Source organism: Lissotriton vulgaris, chromosome 2_1 (assembly GCF_964263255.1).
Source record: "Lissotriton vulgaris chromosome 2_1, aLisVul1.2, whole genome shotgun sequence".
Taxonomy (NCBI): Eukaryota; Metazoa; Chordata; class Amphibia; order Caudata; family Salamandridae; genus Lissotriton; species Lissotriton vulgaris.
Genome location: NC_141687.1, coordinates 143,703,237 through 143,727,317, shown reverse-complemented (window position 1 = coordinate 143,727,317; position 24,081 = coordinate 143,703,237). Strand labels below are relative to the sequence as shown.

General features: G+C 44.9%; 1 protein-coding gene across 1 annotated transcript in view; it reads left to right on the top strand.

Annotated features, from left to right (window-relative positions):
• LOC147729701 (dynein axonemal heavy chain 17-like) overlaps positions 1–24,081 on the top strand; it is a 1,258,223-nt gene that overhangs the window by 699,898 nt on the left and 534,244 nt on the right. Inside the window, exon 33 of the mRNA XM_086954021.1 lies at positions 17,443–17,560. Coding sequence (XP_086810147.1) covers positions 17,443–17,560 — 118 coding nt within the window. The remainder of the gene's footprint in view (positions 1–17,442; positions 17,561–24,081) is intronic.

Here is a 24,081-nt window from a genome sequence, read left to right as displayed (position 1 = left end):
AGTAGGATTCTGTGGCACAACTTCAAGCTGAATGGGAGAAAGGGCGTGAAGGAAAGGGTCACTTTAGGGCAGCTGTGCACCCAGCTACCCCAGAAGTACAATAAGTATTAGAGAGAGTGAGTGTAGCAGCAGTAACTCACCAATATATTTTCTTATGCTGTATGTGTCCAATATGTGCGACAGTGGAAACGTTACGTGCAGGAAATTGAAGACCGTTGTAACTGCATTTTTGCCGATTTTTGGACTAGATTTTAGACATACTCATACACATGTAATGCCCACAGGGCCTCGTGTTTAGCAGCTGTCAGGGGCGAGGGAGGTCAGGTGACTATACCTACAGGGTATTGGAGATGTGGAATTCCCTACAATCTGCTATGTTATTGGACGTGGCAAATTACGGTATTTCATTTGTTCATCTATGGTCAAGTGATCTGTGAAACTGACATGCCTAGAAATCACCCCTAGCAATCACCAATAGCAGATGCTTGATGTACAGATTTGCCACCCTTCCCTCAAAGCCAGGCAAGGGCTACTGAACGAAGGAGAAACAGTAGCCCTCATCCTCCTCGACCTCTCAGCGGCGTTCTACACAGCATCTCACCGCACCCTAATATGCAGACTCCACAACGCAGGAATTCAGGACAAGGACCTCGACTGGATCCGCTCCTTCCTCTCCGTTAGAACGCAGCGGGTCAGACTCCCCCCTTTCCTCTCGGACTCCACACCTACCACCTGCGGATTCCCCCAGAGCTCCTCTCTCAGCCCGACGCTCTTCAATGTCTACATGGCTCCACTAGCCCCGATCGTCAGAACCTACGGATTCAACATTGTATCATACTCAGACAACACCCAACTCATCCTCTCCCTATCCAACGAACCCAACACCGCCAGACACAACTTTCGAAAAGGCATGGAGCCGTCGCCAAATGGATGAAAAACAGCTGCCTACAACTAAACACCAACAATACAGAAGTACTCATCATGGGCACTGGAGCAACACCTGGTGGCCCCCCGCCCTCAGAAACCCGGCAACCCACACAGACCACGCACGCAACCTGGGAATCATCCTTGACTCCGAGCTCAAAATGGCCTACCAGATCAACTCCGTCTCGTCTTCCTGCTTCCACACTCTCCGCCTCCTTCGTAAGACCTCCAAATGGATCGCCCTCGAACACAGAAAGCCTGTCACTCACGCCCTGGTCACCAGCAGATTCGACTACAGCAACGCACTCTACGCCGGAATAAACAATAAACAAAAACCTCACCTGTAAGCTACAGAACATCCAGAACGCCGCCGCAAGACTGGTGGTCCTCAACCTGCCAAAATACTGCCACATCTCCCAGCACTGCGCACACTCCACTGGCTCCCCGTCGAGGCGAGAATCACCTTCAAAATACTCACCCACGTACTTAAGGCCCTCCACGGCACCGGAACGGCATACTGGAACAGCTGACTCAAATTCCAAGCACACCAAAGGATCCTACGATCAGCCCAGCTCTCATACTCTGTGGTTGTCCACACTAGAAAGACCAGATCGGGAGGCCGCTCCTTCTTCTTCCTCGCGGCCAAGGCCTGGAACACCCTTCCGCTTAACCTCAGACAGACAACATTGCTCCCCATCTTCGCAAGACACCTCAAAACCTGGCTCTTCGACAGACCCTCTCCTTGATGTGATGGAACCTGCAACCCTACCTCTACCAGGTGAGTAGTGGCGCTTAACAAACTCCTGATTAATTGATTGATTGATTGGCCTGGGAAGAGGATTACAACCTCCCTCTACTGTTACGTTAGAATTTCGTGTCTCAGAACATTGCACCCATGACAACGTAAAACAGGGTCATAGATTTTTTTGGACTACATTGGACTGCCTTGCCACTAGTGCAGTACAGTTGATCTTGGGGCCTGTAGTGGTGGTGATGCTCATTGTCTTTACTTGTTCTCGACAGGTCAAACTTGAGTATGTGCTTAATTAGTGTACCTTTTAGTAATGATGGGGTTGCTATTGGAGAGGACCGTCTTTTACCTGACATCCCCCCAGATATCAGCCTTCCTATGCTGAGCCCGTTTTTCTTGCCCTAGGACGCTGTGCACTTTACCACTACCAACTAGAGCTAAATTGCTTGTGAGCTCCATTCTAAACATAGAAACATACCTAATTGGCCCAATTAATTTACTTATATGGCCCCAGTATATTGTACTACAGTTGGGCTGCAGCACTCGTGCCACCCACTACAGTATCATTGTAAAACATGTCTCCAGGTCTGCCACTGCAGCCTTTGTGTGAAGTTTAAAACTTCCATTTCGGCCTGGCAAAATAAACCTTTTGCCACGCCTAAACCTTGCTTTTTAATACCTATAAGTCATCTCTAAGGCAGACCCCAGATGCCCATAGGCCGCGTGCATGGTATTTAAAAAGTAGGACATGTATATTGAATGTTTTATGTGTCCTGGCAGTAAAAAAAAAACAAAGTCTTTTTTCACTGTGGTACGTCGTGCCCTCCCATAGGAGAACACTACCTTAGAATGATTTATAATGTATTTTCTGTGATATGTTGTGTATTGATCGCAGACAGGGAACAAAAGGCTTTTGTGTGGAGAGGTGTTTTTCTGCTTTGAGCAAGCTGGCCTGGAGGTATACCAGACCCTTCCTGAGCTTCAAAGCATAGATGCCAGAAATAGGGGTGCTGGTGGTGCTGCAGCACTCGCAAAACAACCAAGATGGAGTTCAGCACATTTGCTGAACATTGAAACACAGAGGCCAAATGTCAGATGCTGTCTTCTGGCAAACTGCTACTTATCATTTTTGCAGTGACATCCCTGAACATTTTGCCTTTCTCCGAACCTTTTTGTCTGACATGTTGTTGGTGGTTTTAGGACTCTGGGCACTTTAGCACTGCTGTCCAGTGTAAAGTGTGTGTGCTCTCTGTGGTGAACATGGTAAGATTGGTATACACCTGTTTGGCATGGATATCTCAGATACCCAGGACCAGTAGATAAAATGCTACTGGTGGGCTTGCAGCGCTGATTGCGCCACCATGAAAAGTAGCCTTTCAAACCTGTCTCAGGCCTCTGCCATTGCAGGGCCTGTGCGTGCAGTGTTACTGCCGCTATGACGTGGCACCTAAAGCGTGTGCCATGTCTGTAACCCCCCTTTTACTGCATGTCAGTCACCTCTAAGGTAGGCCCTAGCTAGCCCAATGGGCAGGGTGCATTGTAGGTGAAAGGAAGGACATGTACCTTAACTGCGTGACATGTCCTGGTAGTTACAAACAGACATTTTGTTTTCTCACTGCTGTGAGGCAGTCCTCCCATAGGAATGCATTTGCAGATTCCCTGATAAGTGTTTCAGTAATAATTCCTGATATGAGAGGAGCAACGTGGTCAAGTTTAGTATATTTGGAATGGTAATAATAAATGCAGCGCACTATTCTGCGCAGATTTATTATAACTATTTTAGAAATGCCACTTTTAGAAGTTGGCATTTCTGTGTTCTTTGTGTCTGCCTGCCTGATGTGGATTGCATGTCTGGTTTTGGAGTGACAGGGGCTGGTGAGGTGTGTGTGCTCCAGGGAGGGCAGGGCGAGTCTGCGCTAGGCTGAATGGGAGATCTGCATTTGGAGTAGATGGAGGAGTAGACCCCTGACCCTGAATAAGTCTGTGCCTGCCTATGTGAATGCTGGCTCCGCCCCCTGTGGTGTGTCTGATGGCAGAGCCCCAACCTGACAAAGGGGAAGAGGAGCCCTGTCAACAAAGTGCTCCACACTCATAGAACCAATTAGAACTGGTTCCCCCGAGCCCTGTGCCAGGGCAGACAAAGGAATTTAGGGTATAAATATTGGGGCTGTGACCTCTTGAAAAGGGTGTGCTGTTCTTGTGCTGTCTGGTGCTGGAACTGCTGGACCCCAAGAGGAACCGTGACGAAAGACTGCCTCTCTGCTGGAGGGCCCCGTGTGCTGGCCTGCTTGGACCCAGCTGTGCTTCCTGGAAACACTGGAGCCCTAGCAGCTCGTGAGTGCTATATTTTTTATGGTCAATGAAGAAGGAACTTGTGTGTTGTGGGCTCTGGACTGCGAGGGAATCCCGGCGTGTGGGATTCCCCCTGCACTGCCTGCTGGTGGTAGTGGGTGCTTACCCCAATTTTATGCTTATTATCGGGCGGGAGACAACCCCGCATTGTGGTGTGTTTTATTGGGAGCCCACCCCGCAATGATGCCTATTTAAGAAACGGGTGCCCACCCAGTATTTGTGTGGGTATAAGCGGGAACCCACCCACGTTTTTGCCTCTTGAGCGGGAGCCCGTCTCGCATTGGCCAGAAATCACTGCCGCGGCCGAAGACGAAAAAGAGAGAGAACCACTGCCACCACAAGCAATCCAGAAGCCAGGCAGCTGTGCCTGGTTGGGGGAATGTCCTGCCGGCAGGAAGAAGGACGCAGGAAGTATGCCCGGGCGTACTGAGAGAAAGGCGGCCCCCGTGTGCCGGTGGGAGCCCTGTGTGTGGTAGAAGTCAGACGGGAGCCTACCCCACACTGGCGACCAGCCAAGGAGAGCCCCAGTGAGTGAGGCAAGAGGAGAAGTGCCCGACTGGAGCCTCAAGAGCTCCCAGGGCCGAGTCTCCCCAACGTGAAGGGGCAGAGACCGCGATCGGACACCAGCCCTGGTGAGTGGGGGCTGAGGTTGTTGGGCGTTGTTGGTGGAGGCCCCAGAGAACAGAGGCACATTGTCGGTGCCTGGAGAACGCGCCAGCCTACCCCGGTGATTGGGTGCTGGTGGTGCAGCAGAATTGGGGCCGATTGGGTGCCTAGTGAAGTGCACCGGGAATAGCCCGTGAACAGGGCTCTCTAAGGCACTGTTTGTGCCAAGGCTGGTTGATCTTACACAGCTGCCTTGCAGGAGGGGGGGCTCCTCAGGAACAGTGGTTTCCGAAGACATTTCCCTACAGCTGCCCCACCAGACAGAGGGCAGCTGCAACAAGGGGGGCATTTTGTTTGGGTATTGATGAGGAGGGGGTGAGACGCACCCCCGTGCCCCATTGCATGGCGTACTTTGCTTTTACAGCATTGGCAGCCAGAGGGCCATGGGAGAGGCCCTACATCTAAGCCCTGACATTTGGGACCCCAAGGAAGGCCAGTTGGCCAGGGGGTCTGTTGTATGTTGGTAGGGCGCAAGGCCCTAATGTGATTTATGCTAAGGTGCTGTGTGCACTTTATCTGTGGTACTGGGGTGCAGTACCCATGTTTTAGGCATAATGTGTTTATTCCTAATGTGGTTCATTCCTAATGTGTCTATTACTACTGTGATGCCTATGACATAATGTGTTTAGGCTTCGGATATTTATACATACTGAGTTTATGCTTATGAGGTTTATGCATAATGTGTTCTATGCCATGTGAGGATGCAGACATAAGGTGTTTATGTTGCAGGTGATAATGCTGAGGTCATTATTCTGCAGTAGTTACTGGTTGTGATATTTTTACTACTAGTGCTTTCTAAAAAGTTCAGACAGTGGCCCGATTGGCCCTGTCATGTCTATATAATCCCCTGTAAATATTGAGTTGTGCCAGTTGGCACAGTGTAAATTGTGTGAATATGATTCAATGTATTTTTGATAAAACAAAGGCTATTTTTTATATAACATTGTGTGGAGTTTCTTTTGTAGTGTGCCTAGGGTGTTGCTGCTGTGTTGCACAAACGCTTTACACTTTGTCTCTAGGATAAGCCTGACTGTTCGTGCCAAGCTACCAAGGGGGTGAGCATGGGTTATCTTCAGCGTGTAACTCCCTTGCCCTGACTAGAGTGGTGGTTTCTGACTGGCTTAGGCGCATGCCAAAGGCAACCAGAAATCCCATTTCTAGCAATATTCTTTTAACATGGAGATCGTTTTTAATTCTCTTTCTCTGACTGTAACGTGAAAGGATTTTGTAAAAATTAACGGTCTGAAAATCTTGCTGGGATACTGTGAGTGAAAGGAAAGGCTGGAGGATGTTATTAATGTTTAAAATAAATACCTTTTTAAATATCTGTAAATTAACTGTGCAACTATTTCAAAATAGACAAGCAGTTTGGAAAGCACAAAGGAACCACATCTTTTGAAATTCTAAAGTGTGATCGAAATAAATCTGTAATGGGTTCTAAACAACTCAAGACACTTTACTTGCTATGTGAAAGATATCATTTTGCTGAAACTCTAACCAACACACTATCATTTGTGCACTATGTAGTTTTATCAGTAAAATTGTATGTCAGTATGAATTTTGCGGCCATTTCAATGGAATATGTGCTGTTTGTAAATGATAGTGTACTCCCACATCCATGCTTTAGCAATATATTTGCAACACGGTGCTCCACAATGCACCACTGGCTACATACCACACCTTTACCATTCTTCTGAAGGTGTGACTCTTGCTTTCGTGTTCTTTGTAAAACAGATTTTTCACAATCTCTAGTGATGTAACTTTGATGACAGCACCACCACTCTGAAAATTAATCCAGCACCACTGCTTCAAAGAGTTATTACCCTGTCACTGGTAGATTTACCTCAGACATAGGCATGCCTCTCTTTGTCTGCCTAGTCAGCTTGGCTCCAAACCTGGTGGGGCTGGGGGAAAGACTGCCCCAGAAGTGTTTTTTTTTGTTTCACAATTATTTATTGAAGAATCAAAACAAAGCAATGGGTCAGAGAATGGCCTGGGGAGCAAGGTACTTTATACATGACGCAAGCATACAGTGCAAAATAAACCCAGCACTAGATGCATAGCATGCAATTTTTCCCTGGGGCACTCGGAAGTCCAGGAAGGACAGTTCCAGGGACAACGCATGGGTCCGCATTGAATATGGAGAGGGGTAGCAATAGGGAAAACAGGACATAAGAAGGAGAGATTGAAGGTGAGCAGGGAGCCCTCACTCGCACACACGTGTGGGCAAGTGGATGATAGGTGGGATGGTAAATAAAGAAGAGTATTGAATAGAAAAGTGAGAGGGTGGGGTGTTGGTAGTGGTAGAAAAAGCAAAAGTGGGAAAACACCCTCAAGGGCCATGACCAGGGTAGGGCTGCAAGGCCCAGGACAGTCGGTAGTGTAGCAGAGTACCTGGTCCCCTGGAAGGAAGTCAAAGATGTCCACACCAAGGGGCTTGCCGCTACTGTCCTGAGGAAGGAAGGTCCCTGTTTTATCCTGAAAATTGTAGATGACCCACTCATATGTGGCTGTATGGTACATCGCTGAGAGCAACTCAGCATGAGGGAAGGGGTGAGCTCCAGAGACGGAGAAAGCAGATTTTTACAGTGGCATGCGCCATTTGCAGTAGGCAACCCTGAAGACATGAAAGGTTTGGGGAGTCCACAAGGTTATGCAGGAGGATCGAGGGGTGGGTCAGGGGTGTTGTGACTGGCAGGGTCTCGCTCCGGGTGGTGCCAACCGTCTCCCGGAAAAGTTGGACTGTGGGGCAGTCACACATTATATAAATCAGGTTGCAGTGGTTGTGAGTACAGCGCCAGCAATTTGCATGGTGTAGTAGGCCTGCCGTCCTTCGTTTCACTGGGATCCAGTCATGTAGAGACTTAAAGAGACAGAACTTCAACAATGCCTCAAGGGCCCCACGGTCCAGTGCCATCAGATGTCCGGCCAATCATCCATTTCTTATTCTGTCTGAAGTCTGGCTTGCTATCTGGTATGGAGGTTATTTAGGAGGAGCAGGGAGAATAGATGACGACTCAAGAGGCTCTAGAAGCCAGACTTCAGCCCTCAAGAGCGACCCCGCACCTTGAGGTAGGAGACTTTAGGACTAGGCTGAAGGACCCATGGCCATGTACCTTAGTGTAAAGTGAGGCAATGCTGCAGCTGTAAATACCGCCATGACTGATAGGGTGGGAGACCGAACTTCTCGCGGAGCATCACAAACGGTTTGAGGGCACTTTGCTCAAGCACTTGTTGGAGGCTATAGATGCCGGCAGAATACCACAGCTCCCAGTTCAGCATCTCACCACATATGCTGATGCCAGAGTTACCCCATAACAGCAGATGTACATGAAGAGGAGAATCTCCCCCGAAGAGACTGTGGGCCAGAACCAGTTCGGAGTGAACACAGGGGAGCATTTGCCAATTATCATACCCACACTTATGGGTGCGTACAAGGAGCTCTGGACAGGGAAGATCGGTTCTGCCATGTTGGATTTAGGTAAAGAAGGGCACTGTGGGATAGTTTACAGGAAGAAAGAAAACACAGTGAGTAAAGTAAAAGTGGATGGGGTCACTCCTGGGAACTTTCAACCCATTGTCTAGGGAGTTTCCAGGAGTTTACCCAACAAACAGGCTGGCACTAGGCATAGATGTGGCATCCCTAGAGCCCCCTCAGTTCACATCTGGACCTGTGGATTCCATTTCAGTCTATTGCCTTTCCATGGATGGAGATATTTTCTTGCTTTCACCTTTTCAGGGCTGATTATGGGGACCCAGGGATGAGCTCATTACCATAACAATATATCTCATCTCAGTGTTGGAAAAGGCTACCCTTATTAGGATAACATTAGCTATTTGATTCCATTACACAGAAGAGGTGATCGTGACACAAAACCATGTATGATCTCTGTGTGTTATTTAATTTCCAATAATACACAGTCTTGTTAATAGTGAATGCAAACCTAAACATCCTGTTGCCAGCGGATGTAGCAAGACTATAATAAAGTAGCCCTCAAAAATCACACCACTCGGTGAGAAAAGTAATACTTGTGCAAAGCTATATTTCTTTTATTCTTTTTTATGTATATTCTTTGGTTACACATATCTTCATGTAATCAATTCAGCCATAAACAACCTCACGTCTTACAGCTACATCCTATACACAACAAACCGTCATCCGCCAGGATTCTAACATGTGCAAATCTGCTGCCAAGCCGCTTGGATCCAGGTGAACAATGGATGACTGTGAATATTGTGGTATGCTCGACCTTTGTTACTACTGATCAGTGTGACTGGGATTTTGCTATAATTTGTGGGTGCCGTAGTAGCTGAGTTGAATAAGGTGATCATGTGATAGAGAATCTTCCTTACGTTAAACACACGGAATTCTATATTTCTTAGTGTTATTCAGCTAGTTCCGGTACAAGGATTTTCAGAGGCAAAATAACATTTTTCAAATGTTAGAAATTGGGTTTCTAGTTGGCAGAGGTATGCACCCGGTCCAAGCAGGATCCACAATCCTTGTCAGGGTAGGTCACAAACACACCATAAATTAACCTGTGCTCACCCTTTGGTAACTGGACGCAGAGCAGTCAGGCCTAACTGAGGAGGCAGAGTGTAAAGTATTTGTGCAACACATCAAACAGTGGCATAGTGAAAACACCACAAGAAGACTCCTCACCAGTTTAGAAAAATAGAAAACAATTGTATACATAAAACAAGACCAAAATAACACACATCCAATCAGTAGAAGTGGAGATACCAATTTGTAAAGAATAAATGCAAAAATAGCACTTAGAAGCAGTAAGCACCTAAAGAGTTAATTGGTTGCACTGGACTGGTACAAAGTCAAGAGCTCATGCTGATCACGATGGAATGTGGGCCAGATAATAGACCCACACAGGGCAAATGTTCCTTTATCATGGTCGCAAGCAACAAGATGTGGGGTGAAGCAGAGCAATGCATCGGTGATCCCCAAGCATTTGAGGTGATGCGCAAACTACTCCACGCAATGGCAGTGATGTGTCAGTTCTGTGATTGATGCACCGGTTCCAAGGTGTGGCTTTTCTAAATGTGATGTGCTCGGTTTCTCCACGCTGTAGAGATGATGCACCCATCTTCTCCACACAGTGGAGGCGATGCGTCGGTTCTGAAGTGGCGGTTCTAGAGGCGATGCAGTGGTTCCAAGCATTATGCATCGATCTGGTTCCCGCAAGTATGGCGATGCATCAGTTCTGATCGGTGCGACGGTGTCAATGCGTTGGGTCTGGCAGATGAAGCACTTTATACTCATTTCCAAGAGCAGAGCAATGGGTTAGCACCACATTGCAGACAGTGCTTAATTTGTAAAATATTAAGTGCAGGTGCTCAAACTGTTTTTAGGAGGCCACACCCACTTACCCCGGCCCCACACACTTCCTCCACGGGCTCCACCCTCTTACTCTATTGGCTCCACCAACATCCTCAACTGGCACTGCTGAAAGCCAGATGCAATAGTGTGAAATATTCTACCCTGCAGCCCTAGGTAGTGTGCAGTGGAAGGTGCTGTTCTCCAAAGAGCTGAAGGTGAGATAGTGGTGCGTGTGTGCCACTTCTCTAATAATAGGGTTCCTCTTAAGTGGTTGTGATGGGCAGTATGATGCTCTTTTAATCTCAGTGAGGACTAATGGTAACTCAAATGCATTATTGATAGCTTTCTTTTTATATCATTATATGTCTATGCTTTTTATGTCTATGTGTCAAAGGTCAGTTTTATGTTTGTTATTTAACTTTTCATTAAGGCTTCACATGTTAATTATGTTATTGTACTTTAGTGTCATTTTACTGCTTATATTAATTCAGGTCTAAATTTAACCCCCAACAAAACAGATTGTGTTACATCTCAAGGTACCTAATCTCTAACCTGGTCCCAACCTACTTGGTTTCCCCAATTATTTCAGAATGAACACAGATCACCACTGGATGCTCTAAGTCTCTCAATTTGCTTATAGATAGGCACCTTGCCCTCCATATACATATTACCTTTACAGCTAACAAACATCAACTGTACGCTGATATTCATCCATGGGATAAAGCGCTTTATTTCGGAGCAAGATCTCACAGATGTTGCTAAATCTCTAGTCATCTCCCGTATTGAGTATAGTAATTACATTCTTAGAAAAATTCCTAAAATGTATCCTCCCAACTTGCTTAAAGACATCCTTTTTGTTGTTGCCTGACTGACTTCGGGGAATGGTTCTATTATTGAATTTTTTAGATCTTGTGTATAGAGTCTAGCTTGTTATGCAAGAAATAATGTTCCCCATTTGTGTTGCATTTAATAACTTATTATTTTGTCTTGATAGTATTCATAGTGCTTATGCACTATGTAAAGCACTCTGATGCTCTTGGGACTTGTACGAAGCATCAACTAGTAAAAGAATGTATAAGTACATTAAATATATTGAATCCATGGATGGTCTGATGCATTGTTTTATAAGCTATGGATGAACTAACATAAAGTTCCGACCCTAGGATACTGAAAGAATTCTTGAATTAGACATGAACAGAACACCACAGAACCAGTCATTAACTGACTCTCCAGTCCCCACACACAACGTGAGGCCTCATCCAAACTTCCTTTCCTGGCTACAGATAATCCACAGTTCTGTTTACACAATTACAACACATCTCCCTCCTCAAACAAGAGGAAAATACAGTTAGGAAGCTGGAGTGCATGCTTGCCAACCTACCAGCAAATATTATTTTGAGACCTTCTGGTTGTTCGTGAATTCTGTTTGTGGGGACATTCTTGGACCTTTCAGCTACACTTCTAGGTGGTGTGAGTGGTACTTGCCTTCCCATGCCATTGACTCTAGTCAGCCGAGTTCCACCCCAGACCCTGATGTCCTCCACGCGCCATACTAACTCCATGATTGTCTAAGGGTTGGCGATTTACCCATCTATAAATTCACCCACATTACAGAGTGTAAGCTTGACCTTCTGCCTGCCATTGTAATGGTGTCATACACCTCCTGTTGTTTTACTGCTTCCATGAGCTTCATGACACTGCCCAAGATGTGCAGTGACATTTTGGTTCTTGGATTGGTCCCTTTATATGACACAAAAATGAATTAGTCTCTAAACCCATTGGTAGTGGTTAATAATATCCTCTATGTTTTGCAAGTTTCATGACAAGATTCTGCATTCACCACTACTCAGTGCAACCATTCCGTAACTATACAAATCAGTCTTTTGACAAGCGGACTCCTTGCAGGCACTAAATGGGGTGTGTCTGTGTCCCACAGCCATGATATAATGGACCGGCTTCACCTCCTTGACGTCACCTCCATTTCTCAGTCTGTAACCTGCTCAAATACTTTCTTCATAAATTGTATCATCATTACAGTGATGGTAAGCTCAGTAAACAAGAGTCACACTTGCTTCTACATTACAGCCCATGTCATGATCGCGTTGGGAGGTAGGGTGTCCTACCAGTAACCATGACAAGAGGACGAAGGATATCTAGAGCCACATTGTTCAGGAAAGGGTGACATTGCTATGGCAAACAAGAGTGGTTTTCACACCATGTTCACCATATTGTTCACAAAAACAACACACAACTTTGGTCCATCTCACGCGATAATGAACAATACATAGGCTTCCTTACAGAACTCCTACATAGGTGACCTTTATGTGTCAAAATTGCAATCTGTTCCATGATGATCCTGTAAAGCCTCCATTCTGCAGGCTCAGCTCACACAGAACCTGGGGATCGCCATTTCTCCTTGCATACCATGCAGTGTGATGTAAAAACATCTGAGCCTGAGAGCAATGCACCATAAATAAATACCAAAATATTAGGCAATTCAGTACCACAATTATTGTTTAACACCATAAATAATGTATCTCGTAGGCACGAAAACTCCTGTTCGCCATGCTTCATAGGTTGCGTCATTACATTCAATCATGTTTATTACCAAAATAAGTATCAATCATAATACACAATATATCAAAACATTACAATAAAATATTCTATTCAACACCTTCTTGATCTTCAATGTTAAAACGTTAAATTGTACAAAACCAACAGCAAGTTACATTTGTTGGTCTGTGTGTAAAGGTGCCAGTGTGTTTGTTGCACTTGAGAAAATGAGTGTCTGTAGGTATGTTGGCCCTTTTGAATGCAAATTCTGTGAAAGTGTACCTGTATGTTTTGTGCCTCTAATCGCATAGGCTGTACAAAAAGATGGGGCTAAAAAACTGCATTTCTTTGTTACACCCACAATATTAGTTATGGATGAAGCAAACACTTTATTGCTTGAGAATACGAACAGTATTGATAACTTCATCCACCAGAATGCTTTGGGAGTACGGGCGCAGTCGGGCAGTTTGCTCCCCCGCTCTACCTTTTGCATTTCTTAAATGATGATCCAATTGTGGCTTTGCTGAGTAGACTTGTCAAAACTGATACAGGTCCGGACTGGGAACCACAGCTGGCCCTGGCAAAGTGTTTGGCCGAGATCGGCCGAGGCGGGATTTGAACCCTGGTCCCGGCCAGACCTCTGTACCAGGAGCTGCCGCTCTTAGCAGTGAGCCACACTGTACAACCAATGCAATGTTTAGGTGTACACGTGAATGGCTTCTTCCCGTGTTGTGAAGTAGGTGCAAACATTGGGTGTACATATTGACGCTGACCTTTGTTGTACAGTTAGTGCACGCCTACGCCTGGTTGCCCATTCTTGATAGAAATATCACCCTCTAGTTATAACATGTAGGTGCATATGCCTAGTTTTCATGGTGAGGTACATTACAGTTGGAGTTCACATATACCCATGTATGACGTATTCAGATGTCATGGCTATTTGGTGTACGCAGCGGCACACTTGGCTATAACCTGTGTTGACAATTAGTGTTACATTCAAATGAGCATCATGACGTTGTTCTCCATGTACAATGGGTATTTTATCTAATTGCTGATAAGCGGTATTGTTTTAACTATAATTATGGGTGTAAATAAGGATGAACACGCGTAAACTGTAATGTTGCTAAAATAATGCAATTAAGCGGTGTGCCCAGCATGGACATGCGTGGTGCACATATAGATGCCACTGGAGTACAGAGCTAATGACTGCAGAGTGGTTGTTTACATTGTGATGTCCGTTGCAGTAATTCGCAACTTCACCGCCGTTTCTAATTCAGAACTAAAGGAGGTACTTAAAACTAGGCGCAGGACAATGGGGTGCCATGTGCAAGGTCGGAAGAGAGTCAGTGAAGAGCCGGGTACCCGCCTGTGAACCCTTGCCCAAGGCTACGACATTCTTCTTTGGTGAGAACTGACTCTGAAGGAGCCACTGTGGGCTCAGTGAGTAGGCATGGACTGGTACACTCAGTGCAATACAAGGTGATATTTGAAAAGCATATACCCCACAGCTCACCCTGAACATGAATGTCTGCTCAATCCCGTTCAGCCATTCCTGTGTAACCTGCTAAATAAAGGAATGCCCGACAGAGAGGATTCGTGTTCAGGGGCAAGCGGGGACAGATAACTTTCTGTTTCATTTATGCCTTTGAGTAGGATGAGCATAATTGTCTACAGGCAAGCCTTGTGAAACCACAGTTTTATTTAATTCTTATCGCTGGTATTCTTTTGGGAAGTTAATGATAGAAACTATAACCCAAGAAAGAATAGGAACACCACTGTTGCGGTTGACAAGAGCCTTTCAAAAGCAAGGGTTTTCTTTGCGTGATGTCGCAGACACATTATGTATTACTCGGGTAGCCTGGCAATCGGAACTGAACAGCAGGTCATGCACATAAAAACAAGCGCGTACCGCAAATGAGAGGCGCACTTTTCCTTGCACGTAACTCAACCATTTAAAAACCTACTTGCTACACACTAAAGTACTATCAAATATTAAAATTGAATCATTACTTACTTTGCCCTTGGCTTTTGGCTACAGAGGCCTGCTGCCGCATGAGTCAGCGCAACACGCACTGCTTGCTTCTTGAGTAGACTAGCGGTGCTGCGGCTGCGCAGTACACTGAGGCGGGGAAAAGTGGGGAAATTGGTCTGATCTGCATTTGTCCGACTCCTCATGGGGAAAGACGATTCAGCGCCAAGGTGTAACAGATAGGCCCTGGGCTAAAAATCTAATTTTCAATTGTGATCGGTAGCGCACTAGCATATCGGATGTAGAACTGGCCCTAAGAAATAAGTGCTGGTACTAAGCACCGGCACAAATTAAGCACTGATTGCAGAGCAAGACTAGCAGCAAGCACAGGCCAGGTACTGTTTATAATTTGAAAAAGTCTTTGATATCCATGAGACTTCATAACAGGATGCTAGCCAACAAGCCCTTAGGCGCTGGGATGTATAGATGCCGGTCCAGTCCTCTCATTCCCAGGAAAGATGGCAGCAGTCCAGCACAACAAAGCAGTCCAGTAGAGTGGCAGTCCCGCCAGCAGCACAGCAGTCCTTCTTTATGGTAGAATGTCCACAGTTTCAGAAGCGTTCTGAGTTGGTGGTCTCAGAGGTCAAGTACTTATACCAAGTTGCTCCTTTGAAGTAGGGGAGACTTCAAAGAGATGCCTTTGAAGTGCACAAGTCCCTGCCTTTCCTGCCCTGGCTCAAGACTCACTACAGGGGGGTATGCAGCTCATTGTATGGGAACAGGACACAGCCCTTTCAAGTATAAGTGTTAGCTCCTCCCTTTAATCCTGCCCAGGATGGGCCACCAGTACGTGGATGGCCCATCATTCACACCTGAGCTCCTTTTGTGTGTGGCTGTCTAGAGGGAATGCACAAAACCAGCTGTCACTCACCCCAGACGTGTATTCAGAGACAAGCAGAAGGCACCAAATGGTTACCGTAAGAAAACCCCAACTTTCTAAAAGTGGCATTTTCAGAATTGCAATTTGAAATCCAACTTCACCACAAATTGTGTTTTTTAAATTCTGATTGCAGAGACGCCAAATCTAGGGTTCCATCTCTTCCCAATTGGACATTGCACTTATAAAATGTGAAAAGTCAATCCCAATGTTATCCTATGGGAGAGATGGGCCTTGAGTAGTGAAAAACAAATGTATGCGTATTTTACTACCAGGATATTTAAAACGTAAAGGTACCTGTCCTACTTTTTACATACCCTGTAACTTGCCCATGGTCCCTCCAGGACCCTCCTTAGGGGTGCCATATATGTTTTAAAATGGAAGGTTTGGGTCTGGCAAGTAGGTTAACTTACCAGGTCGACATGGCAGTTTAGAACTGCACACACAGACTCTGCATTGGCAGGCCTGAGACATGTTTAAAGGGCTACTTAAGTGGGTGGGAGAGTTGAACCATTACCTAAGTCAATCTGACCATAATAACCATAGGTGTGTATAATCCAAAGGAATTCCTAAAGGGGGTACAGAAGAGACATAGTCATGGATTCCCAGACCTCACAGTATTAAAAGTCAGTGACTTCTGAGTATGTCATAGTGAATACAAAACAATGATTAGAAATGTTTATTAAGTGCTCAGTGATTGACATACAAATAAAGCATTACAAATAAAAAGATAAGGGAAGAATTAAAAAGAAGTAAAAAAGTAACACATCAACTACCAACATGTCTGGAGTTAGTTGATATAATGTGGGCTCACCTAGCCGCATGTCCTCAATGTAAAAAAAAAACAGGAAGATGGTACAACTCTTAATTATTATAATTTCATTGAAACGCATAAAATTATTATTTGCATTGATGAAGTCCTCTGATGTATGAACCGTATAAAGACGAAACACGTGTTGGCTAGAAAACATCAAGACTTCAAATCACTATATGCAAATAAAGGATATCAGAAGACTGAACACAATGGAACATTGTATTGATAACCTGGGAGTGCTTGGGATTATTCTCTACATGTTCAAGTTTCATTTACCTGGTTAAAAGTACAGTCAGATCTTAACCCAGAAAATAGATGACTTGTTCAGAACAAGTGTAAATAAGGGATTTTCACACATTCTGTGCGTATTCATCTAACTCAGGTTTAGCATGTATGTAGGTCTGAGATTCAGTTCTTAAAACTTATTTGTGAACAAAATACCCTGCTTGAGCTTAGATGTTGAAAGAATTACCATGAGTGAGAAGTGAAATATTCCATAAAAATAAGGACCTTTGCTACCAAACTACATCCATGTTCATTTAAGATATACTCTTACTTACTTCTTATGGTACAGCCTAAATTACTTTATCCGCCTTTGAATCATGAAACAGTATTTGTTTTCCTGAAAAACTCATCGGAATTGAGAAGAAGATTGACATTTCAGTGCAACTAAGTCGTCTGCACAAGTGCATGCACCAATTAATTCAAAGTATCTGAAAAAAACACCAATATCTAAATTTATATCTGACTGCGAAGGGGCAAACATATATACTTGATCACGGCCTTGTTAGTGCTGGTTATCCTTCTGTGTCCACCTAGAAGGATTGGAAATTCGTTTATGCAAGTCGTGAATGTTTTATACAGTAGAACTGAGTGAATGATCATATTTGTTAGTGTAAGCTAGGAGAACCCAGTTGCTAATCCTAAGAGCAGAAGGCAAGACACCAACTATTTTATGCAGTTTCAAATATTCACCCACTTGTAGAGTTTATACCTACTCGTAGCTCTATGTTTCTCTAAATATTTGTAAATACTGCTTTGTTCACTGTCTTCCCTTCTGTCAATGTTTCTGCATGTGTCACTGCAAACCTTTGTGGATATTACAGTGAACCCATTTCATGTGATGTCATTTCTCTGCTTGCAGATTGAAAACATAAAAGGGAGCTTTATGTGCCCTCCTCCTTCTTCTCCTCCAAGTGAGCCAGATGCAGGAGCCCAGGAGACCTTTGGAAACCAGGGACAAGATGAAAGTGGAATGAAAGGTAAGCAGATGGAATCAGATAATTGTGAGCAGGTGCTGAAGAATTAGATTGGCTCCATAACATATGACTAAAGCAGATTAGTAAACAGGCATATGTTTCTAAATCATATCAATAGAATAATTGGCACTTAGTTTACTTTTCATTATGAGCCAGTACCCATCACAACATTTTGTTTGTGCTTGCATCCTTGATTGGAAATCTTCACTTCTTTCTTCAGAAGTTCTATTTTTTTTTAACCCTGGCATCCTTGGGGTGGTTTCCCCTTACTTTTTGCCTTTTTACTTTGTGTTCTTGACTGTTTTTGCTGACTTCGATTTTGCTAACTTTAGGAATCGGGGCACTTTACGGCCGCTAACCAGTACCAAAGTGCCTGAGTTCTTTACTGAAAACATTGTAACATTGGTTTATCCACAATTGGCATATCTGATTTACTTATAAGTCCCTAGAAAGTGCACTACATGTGCCCAGGGCATGTAAATCAAATGCTTTTAGTGGGCTTGCACCACCGATTGTGCCACTGACTTAAGTAGCCCTTTAAACATGTCTCAGGCCTGCCAATGCAGAGCCTGTGTGTCCAGTTTTAAACAGCCATGTCGATCTGTCAAGTTAACCTACTTGCCAGGCCCGAACCTTCCTTTTTATTACATGTAGGTCAGCCCACGGGCAGGGTGCAGTGAATTTAAAATGTAGTACGTGTACTTTTAAGTTTTACATGTCCTGCTAGTGAAATACTTTTAAATTAAATTTGTCTCTACTGCAAGGCCTATCTCCCCTATAGTATAACATTGGGACTGCCTTATTACATTTGAAAACGATGGGACCCCCAAAGTTGGTGTCTCTGGAATCACAATTCGCAAACAACTTATGGTTGAAGTTGGTTTGTAAATTGCAATTCTGAAAATGCAGTTAATAGAAAGTTGGCATTTTGTTACTGTAAACCATTTGATGCCTTTTGCCTGTCTCTTGAATACACGTCTGGGGTAGGTGACATTTGGCTTCCTGCATTCCCTCTAGACAGCCACACACACAAAGGAAGGGTAGGTGTGACTGAGTGGCCATCTCCATGCTGAAGGGACGTCCTAAGCATGATGAGAGTAAGGAGCTGACAGACCTGCAAGGGATGTGCTCTGTCCTCAGTGAGTCTGGAGCCAGGAAAGGAATTAAATAGACTCTGTGCACTTCATAGCATCTCTTTGAAGTCTCCCCCACTTCAAAGGCCTAACTTACTTACTACCAGACATCTGACATCACTGAAAGAGAACACTTTTAGAACTGAGGACATTCTACCAGGAAGAAGAGACTACTGTGCTGCTGGAGGGGGTGCCGCTTTGCTGAACTGCTTTGCTGTGTTGGCCTGCTGACTCTTGCCTGGAAGTAAGAAGAACTGGACCAGCATCTCTACATTCCTGAACCAAAGTATCTCCAAGGGCTTGTGGGCTTGCCTCCTGTTTTCTGAAAACTCAGGGATATGAAAGACTTCTTTCTTAGTCCTGAAGCCAGCACCTGGACTCTATCCGCTGTGCCCAGGGGTGCTAATCCAGTTCTGGGTCCATGGATGCTGCTACTAAGAAAGTCTACACATTGACAACATTACGCTGATAAGAACCAGCGCATTTCCATCAACAGCGACGAATTGTCACTGCTGCACAAACCGCGGACAACACATTGCCGACTTTGTGATGCATCATACCCTGTTTCCGAGGCATCTCTGACTTTGCGCGACTCAGCACCAATGCATTCCTTTGTGCTGCTCACATTGCCTACATCTCAGTTTTTCAATGGCGACACATTGCCGGGGAGAAGAGTTGGCCTAACGGCTAAGGCAGTCGACCTCGAAGCTGAGGAACTGGGTTCGAGTTTCAGCAATGAAGCTGAACATCCTGTGATTCTGGGCACAAACTTCAATCTCCCCGTGCCTAAAAAAAAAACAATGAATGTGTCCTCATGTAATGCAACTGGTGCTATGTAAAGCGCTCTGATCGCGCTATATAAAACTCTGTAATATAAATAAAAAATTACCCGATGTTTATTCCATTTTGACTCCCGATGCATCTTCGATTTTACAAAGCTCGGAACCAATGCTTCGCATACATCTACTGGATCGCCAGTAACACATCCCCTCCTATACTCCAAGCATCACCTTCGACATTGATGCATCCAAGGTACTGTTCAGTGGGTCAAAGCTGGTCCCTGTATCTGACCCCCACTCCATTGGGGTCAGCCTGAACATTTGGATTTGCCTTGGTCAAGCGATTTTATACAGCTTATAGAGCACCTGGTTAATCCAACTGAGTGTCCCCATGCTAAACACCAGTTAGAACATAGCGGCTGCGCCCCAGACCACCACCCCACCCTGCAGCCGGTTCCCCTAATGGGACGGCTACCTCTGGCCTATTTCCGGCCATCCGAAGTCAGGTGGAATAGCCATGTTTTAAGTTTTTTCCAAAATTCAGTCTCTGAAGGACACTTCCTTAGGTCAACAGGGAGGTTATTCGGAGCTTTGGCCGCCATGAATCCAAAGGAACTCCCACCTGCCCGCACCTTCCGCACCCTAGGCACGGTCAGCTTTGCCGTGCCTAGGGACCTAAGGCAGAGTTCAGGTCTGTAGGCTGTAAGAAGTAGGTGCAGAAAGCTAGGCCCTTGTTTGTAGAAGATCCTATAGGTGAAACACAAGGCCTTAAAAGTAACTCTGGCCTGAATGGGCAGCCAATGTAATTTCCTCAGAGCCTCTCCAACCGGGGCCCGCCTAGAGATGTCCCGTATTAGGCGGGCTGCAGCATTCTTAATCTTCTGCAGGATGAGTAAATTTTTCTGGGTCACCCCCAGGTACAAGATGTTGCAATAGTCTAGACGCGATGTAATAAGAGCCTGTATAATCGTCCGTCTAGCGTCTACTGGGAGAAGGTCCCACATTTTTAGCAACATCCTCAGAGTACCAAAACAGATGCCAGCCACAGATAATATCTGTTCAGAGAATGAAAGGGAGTCATTGAACCACACTCCTAGGTTCTTAGCCTTGGCCTTAGGGGTCGGGTGGGCCCATCTCCTCCGGCGACCAGAGGGAGAGTTGCTTACCCACCACCATCACCTCTGTCTTTCCCGCATTCAGCTGCAAGCAGCTGAGCTTCATCCAGTTGGCGAGCTCCCCTAAACAGGCCTTAAACTTGGCAGCAGTTGCTGCCTCCTGTTGCTCAAGGGTGACAATCAACTGTGTATCATGAGCATATGATACCAATTTTACCCCATGTCTCAGCACAATATTTGCCATGGGGCGCATGTAAATATTAAATAGGGTAGGGCTGAGAGCCGAACCCTGCGTGACCCCTTGCAACAATGGACAGACTCTGGATTCAAAAGGATGCTGGAGCACCTGGAAAGACCTGTTCTCCAGGTAGTTAATCCACCTCCATATCACTCCGACGACCCCGGCCAGCCGCAGCCGTTCTAAGAGAAGGCTGTCGGAGACCGTGTCGAACGCGGCACTGAGTTCAAGGAGGATGCGTGCGGTAGTTCTACCCTCATCGGCCACCATTTTTAGAGCCTCTGAGGCAAACAGAAGAGCCGTCTCGGCACTATGTTTGGGTCTAAACCCAGATTCAGTTTCATGTAGTACTTGTCTCTCTTCCAAAAATAGGGATAATTGATGGTTCAGATATTTCTCCGCAATCTTAGCCACATAGGGTAGAAGAGATATAGGTCTAAGGTTTTCTGCGAGAGCAGGGTCGAGGGAAGTTTTTTTTTAACAATGGTACCACCAAAGCATGCTTCCATTTACTAGGGACCCCACCAGAGCTAAAAGAAGTGTACAGAAGCGAAGTGAGGACTGGAGCAATTACTTATTTCCCTAGCCTCACATATCTTGGGGAATCGGGTCACGGGGCGACCCAGATTTAACTGCCTCCATAAGATTAAGAACCTCACTTACTCCAGGTAGGCAGAAAGTAAAGCAATTTTACTACCTAAACCCTCAATTGCAGGAGCAGGTATATGATTCCTGCTACTTTCCGGGAAGGCAGCATAGATGATATTGATCTTGCTCACAAAGAAGTCTGCAACCTGATTGCAGTAATCAATGGAGGCAGGCACTGTAGCTGTTCTGCGATCTAAAGAGGACAGTTCTCTTACCACATTGAAAATGTTCTTAGTGGAGTTTTTGGCAGCTTCAATATATTCACAGTAAAACTCCCTTCGTACTCTTCTAATGCGTTGATCTTTAGGGCTGCCAGGTAAAGCACGCTATTCTCATTAAGGTAATTCTCCCTCCAGCGACGTTAAAGGTGCTTACAGTCTGGTTTTAAGAGGGACAATTCCATTGATAACCATTTAGCGGAGGGGGTTTTCGGAGTGCTTTTACCTGTTTTCAAGGGAGCAATAGCATCAACTGCCTCCTTGACCACAGAGAGACTAGCCCCTCAGCTATATCTACTTCGGTCCCCAAAACTGGGATACTATATGCCAACTTATCCCCAAAAGCCTCAGCGCTTAACGCATCCCCTTTCCGAATCAATGGAGGCCCCACGCTCTTTCCTATATTGCAGGGGGTCTTTAAAGAGTGTGTTATGGTAAAAGGGAGAACACAGTGGTCAGACCATACTGTGGGCACCGGAGGCAGTGCTTCTACCACAGTACTGTTGGTAAACATATTGTCCAGCGTATGACCTTTGTTATGAGTCGGGGAGTTGACCAAATGGGTCAACCCCATGGCCTGGAGCCCTAGAAGCATTTCCCACGAATCTCTGTTATCTAAATCCAATTGCAGTTATCTTGAAGTTGAATGGTGCAGCAGGTGCAGTGCCACCTGGGTCAAACACTCTATTGACCCCACTAAACGCAGAATATTGCTACATTTTGTTATCTAGGAGGAACTGGGGCCATAATTTGAATGGGGGCAGAAGGTACAGTGGCACTGGGTCCAAAAGTTGTCATAACACCTCTAAATACCAAATATTGCTATATTTTACTGCTAAACGGGCAGTCACAAATGCAGTTATCCTGCAGGCACTCCTCTAAACATATAATATTGTTATTACATCAATTAATTCTTTTATTTCCCTCTTTCATTTCATTTTTCAAAATGTTGCTGTTACTTACCCACACTGTACCACTACTATCAGCACAATATATTGCCTTCTGGTACATGAACAAGTCATACTATTTTAACGGACTTTTTGTAACTTACATTGTACAACTACTCGGCAAGCTACAACTTTTACAACAAAAAAACAGCTTATTATTAATCACATAAGCGAAATCTAATGCATTTACCAAAGCTTGTCCCCCCAGATGCTACACCTCCATGCTCTTTTTATTTGCTCGCCCCACCCTGTATTTGTCTTTTCCTTCCTACTATACTCTCTGCCCCTATTTTTTCTACCTCGCCACTAGTTGCTATTTTGACTATTTTTCTTAAATTTGTGCTGCCTAAGAATGGATTTCAGAACAAAACTATTGAGTGGTATTACTAGTGTGACCAGAAACCATCACAGTCCTCGCCAAAGTCCATAATTTCAGTATCCAATTAAATAATCACACCTAAAGTTATAAATTAGTTTCTGTTATTGGCTAGGAGTCCAGGACACTTTCTTTAGACTCGCTAAGTGAAGTTTTATATTTTATTACGTTGCTCCTATGTTCCCCTTAGAAGTTGTTTTCTGGACCTTGCTTTATAACACACGTTCTGTGATATTCCTTTTTAGGTGTTTTGACAGTTCGTATTTCTTTCCTTGTATGCACTGCGACTGTCCCCTGTATCCTTGTATTGTTTTTCTTGCTATTGAAATCCACAGGGGTTTTTTCCATTTTCGATGTTGTCGAACTGATCGATAGTTCCCAATATAGCCTGGGCGACTCCCGAGAGGCAGTCCAGCTCTGGGGTACAACTTCGTGAGAATCTTTGCACGGCTGCGATATGTTTTGCTATGCCTTCACTTATTAAAATGTTATAGTTGATATTTTTGAACTACTAATCAATTACTCTGCCTTTAAAACTGTATGGTTTCTGTGCAAGTTAAAAAAAATCCAAAAAGAACACATTTGACAAGATAATAAGCATTAAGTTTCCAGTTGGTCCACCATAGCATACAGGAGTAGGGAGCAGTGGCCGTATGGCCAGGCCAGTGTCTGCTGTTGTCTCTGATCCGCAGCCTCTGTGTTGCTTTTTTCCATGGAAGGTGTTATGAGTGCGGATTAGAGAGACAGGCGCTGAGTGAATGTATAAGCAGTGCTTTTGCATAATGAGGTGCGCACAGTCCCACTGGAGGTTGTTAAAACAGACTGACAGCCTGTGGTAAACAACAAGGAAGGTAGACTTTGGAAACAGATGGCTTTGAAAACCTGGCAAATGGCTCTTTCGTATTTAAAAATCTGTTTCTTTAGTGGAGATCATTTTTTATTCTGCCCATGCATATTTTAAAGCCTGTTTAATAATACAATCCTGCGCATAATTGGACATCAGCTGCACGGAAAGCTGCGGATTTATTTACTGATAACGTATTTTCGAGATATGCCTGTTTCTATCATGT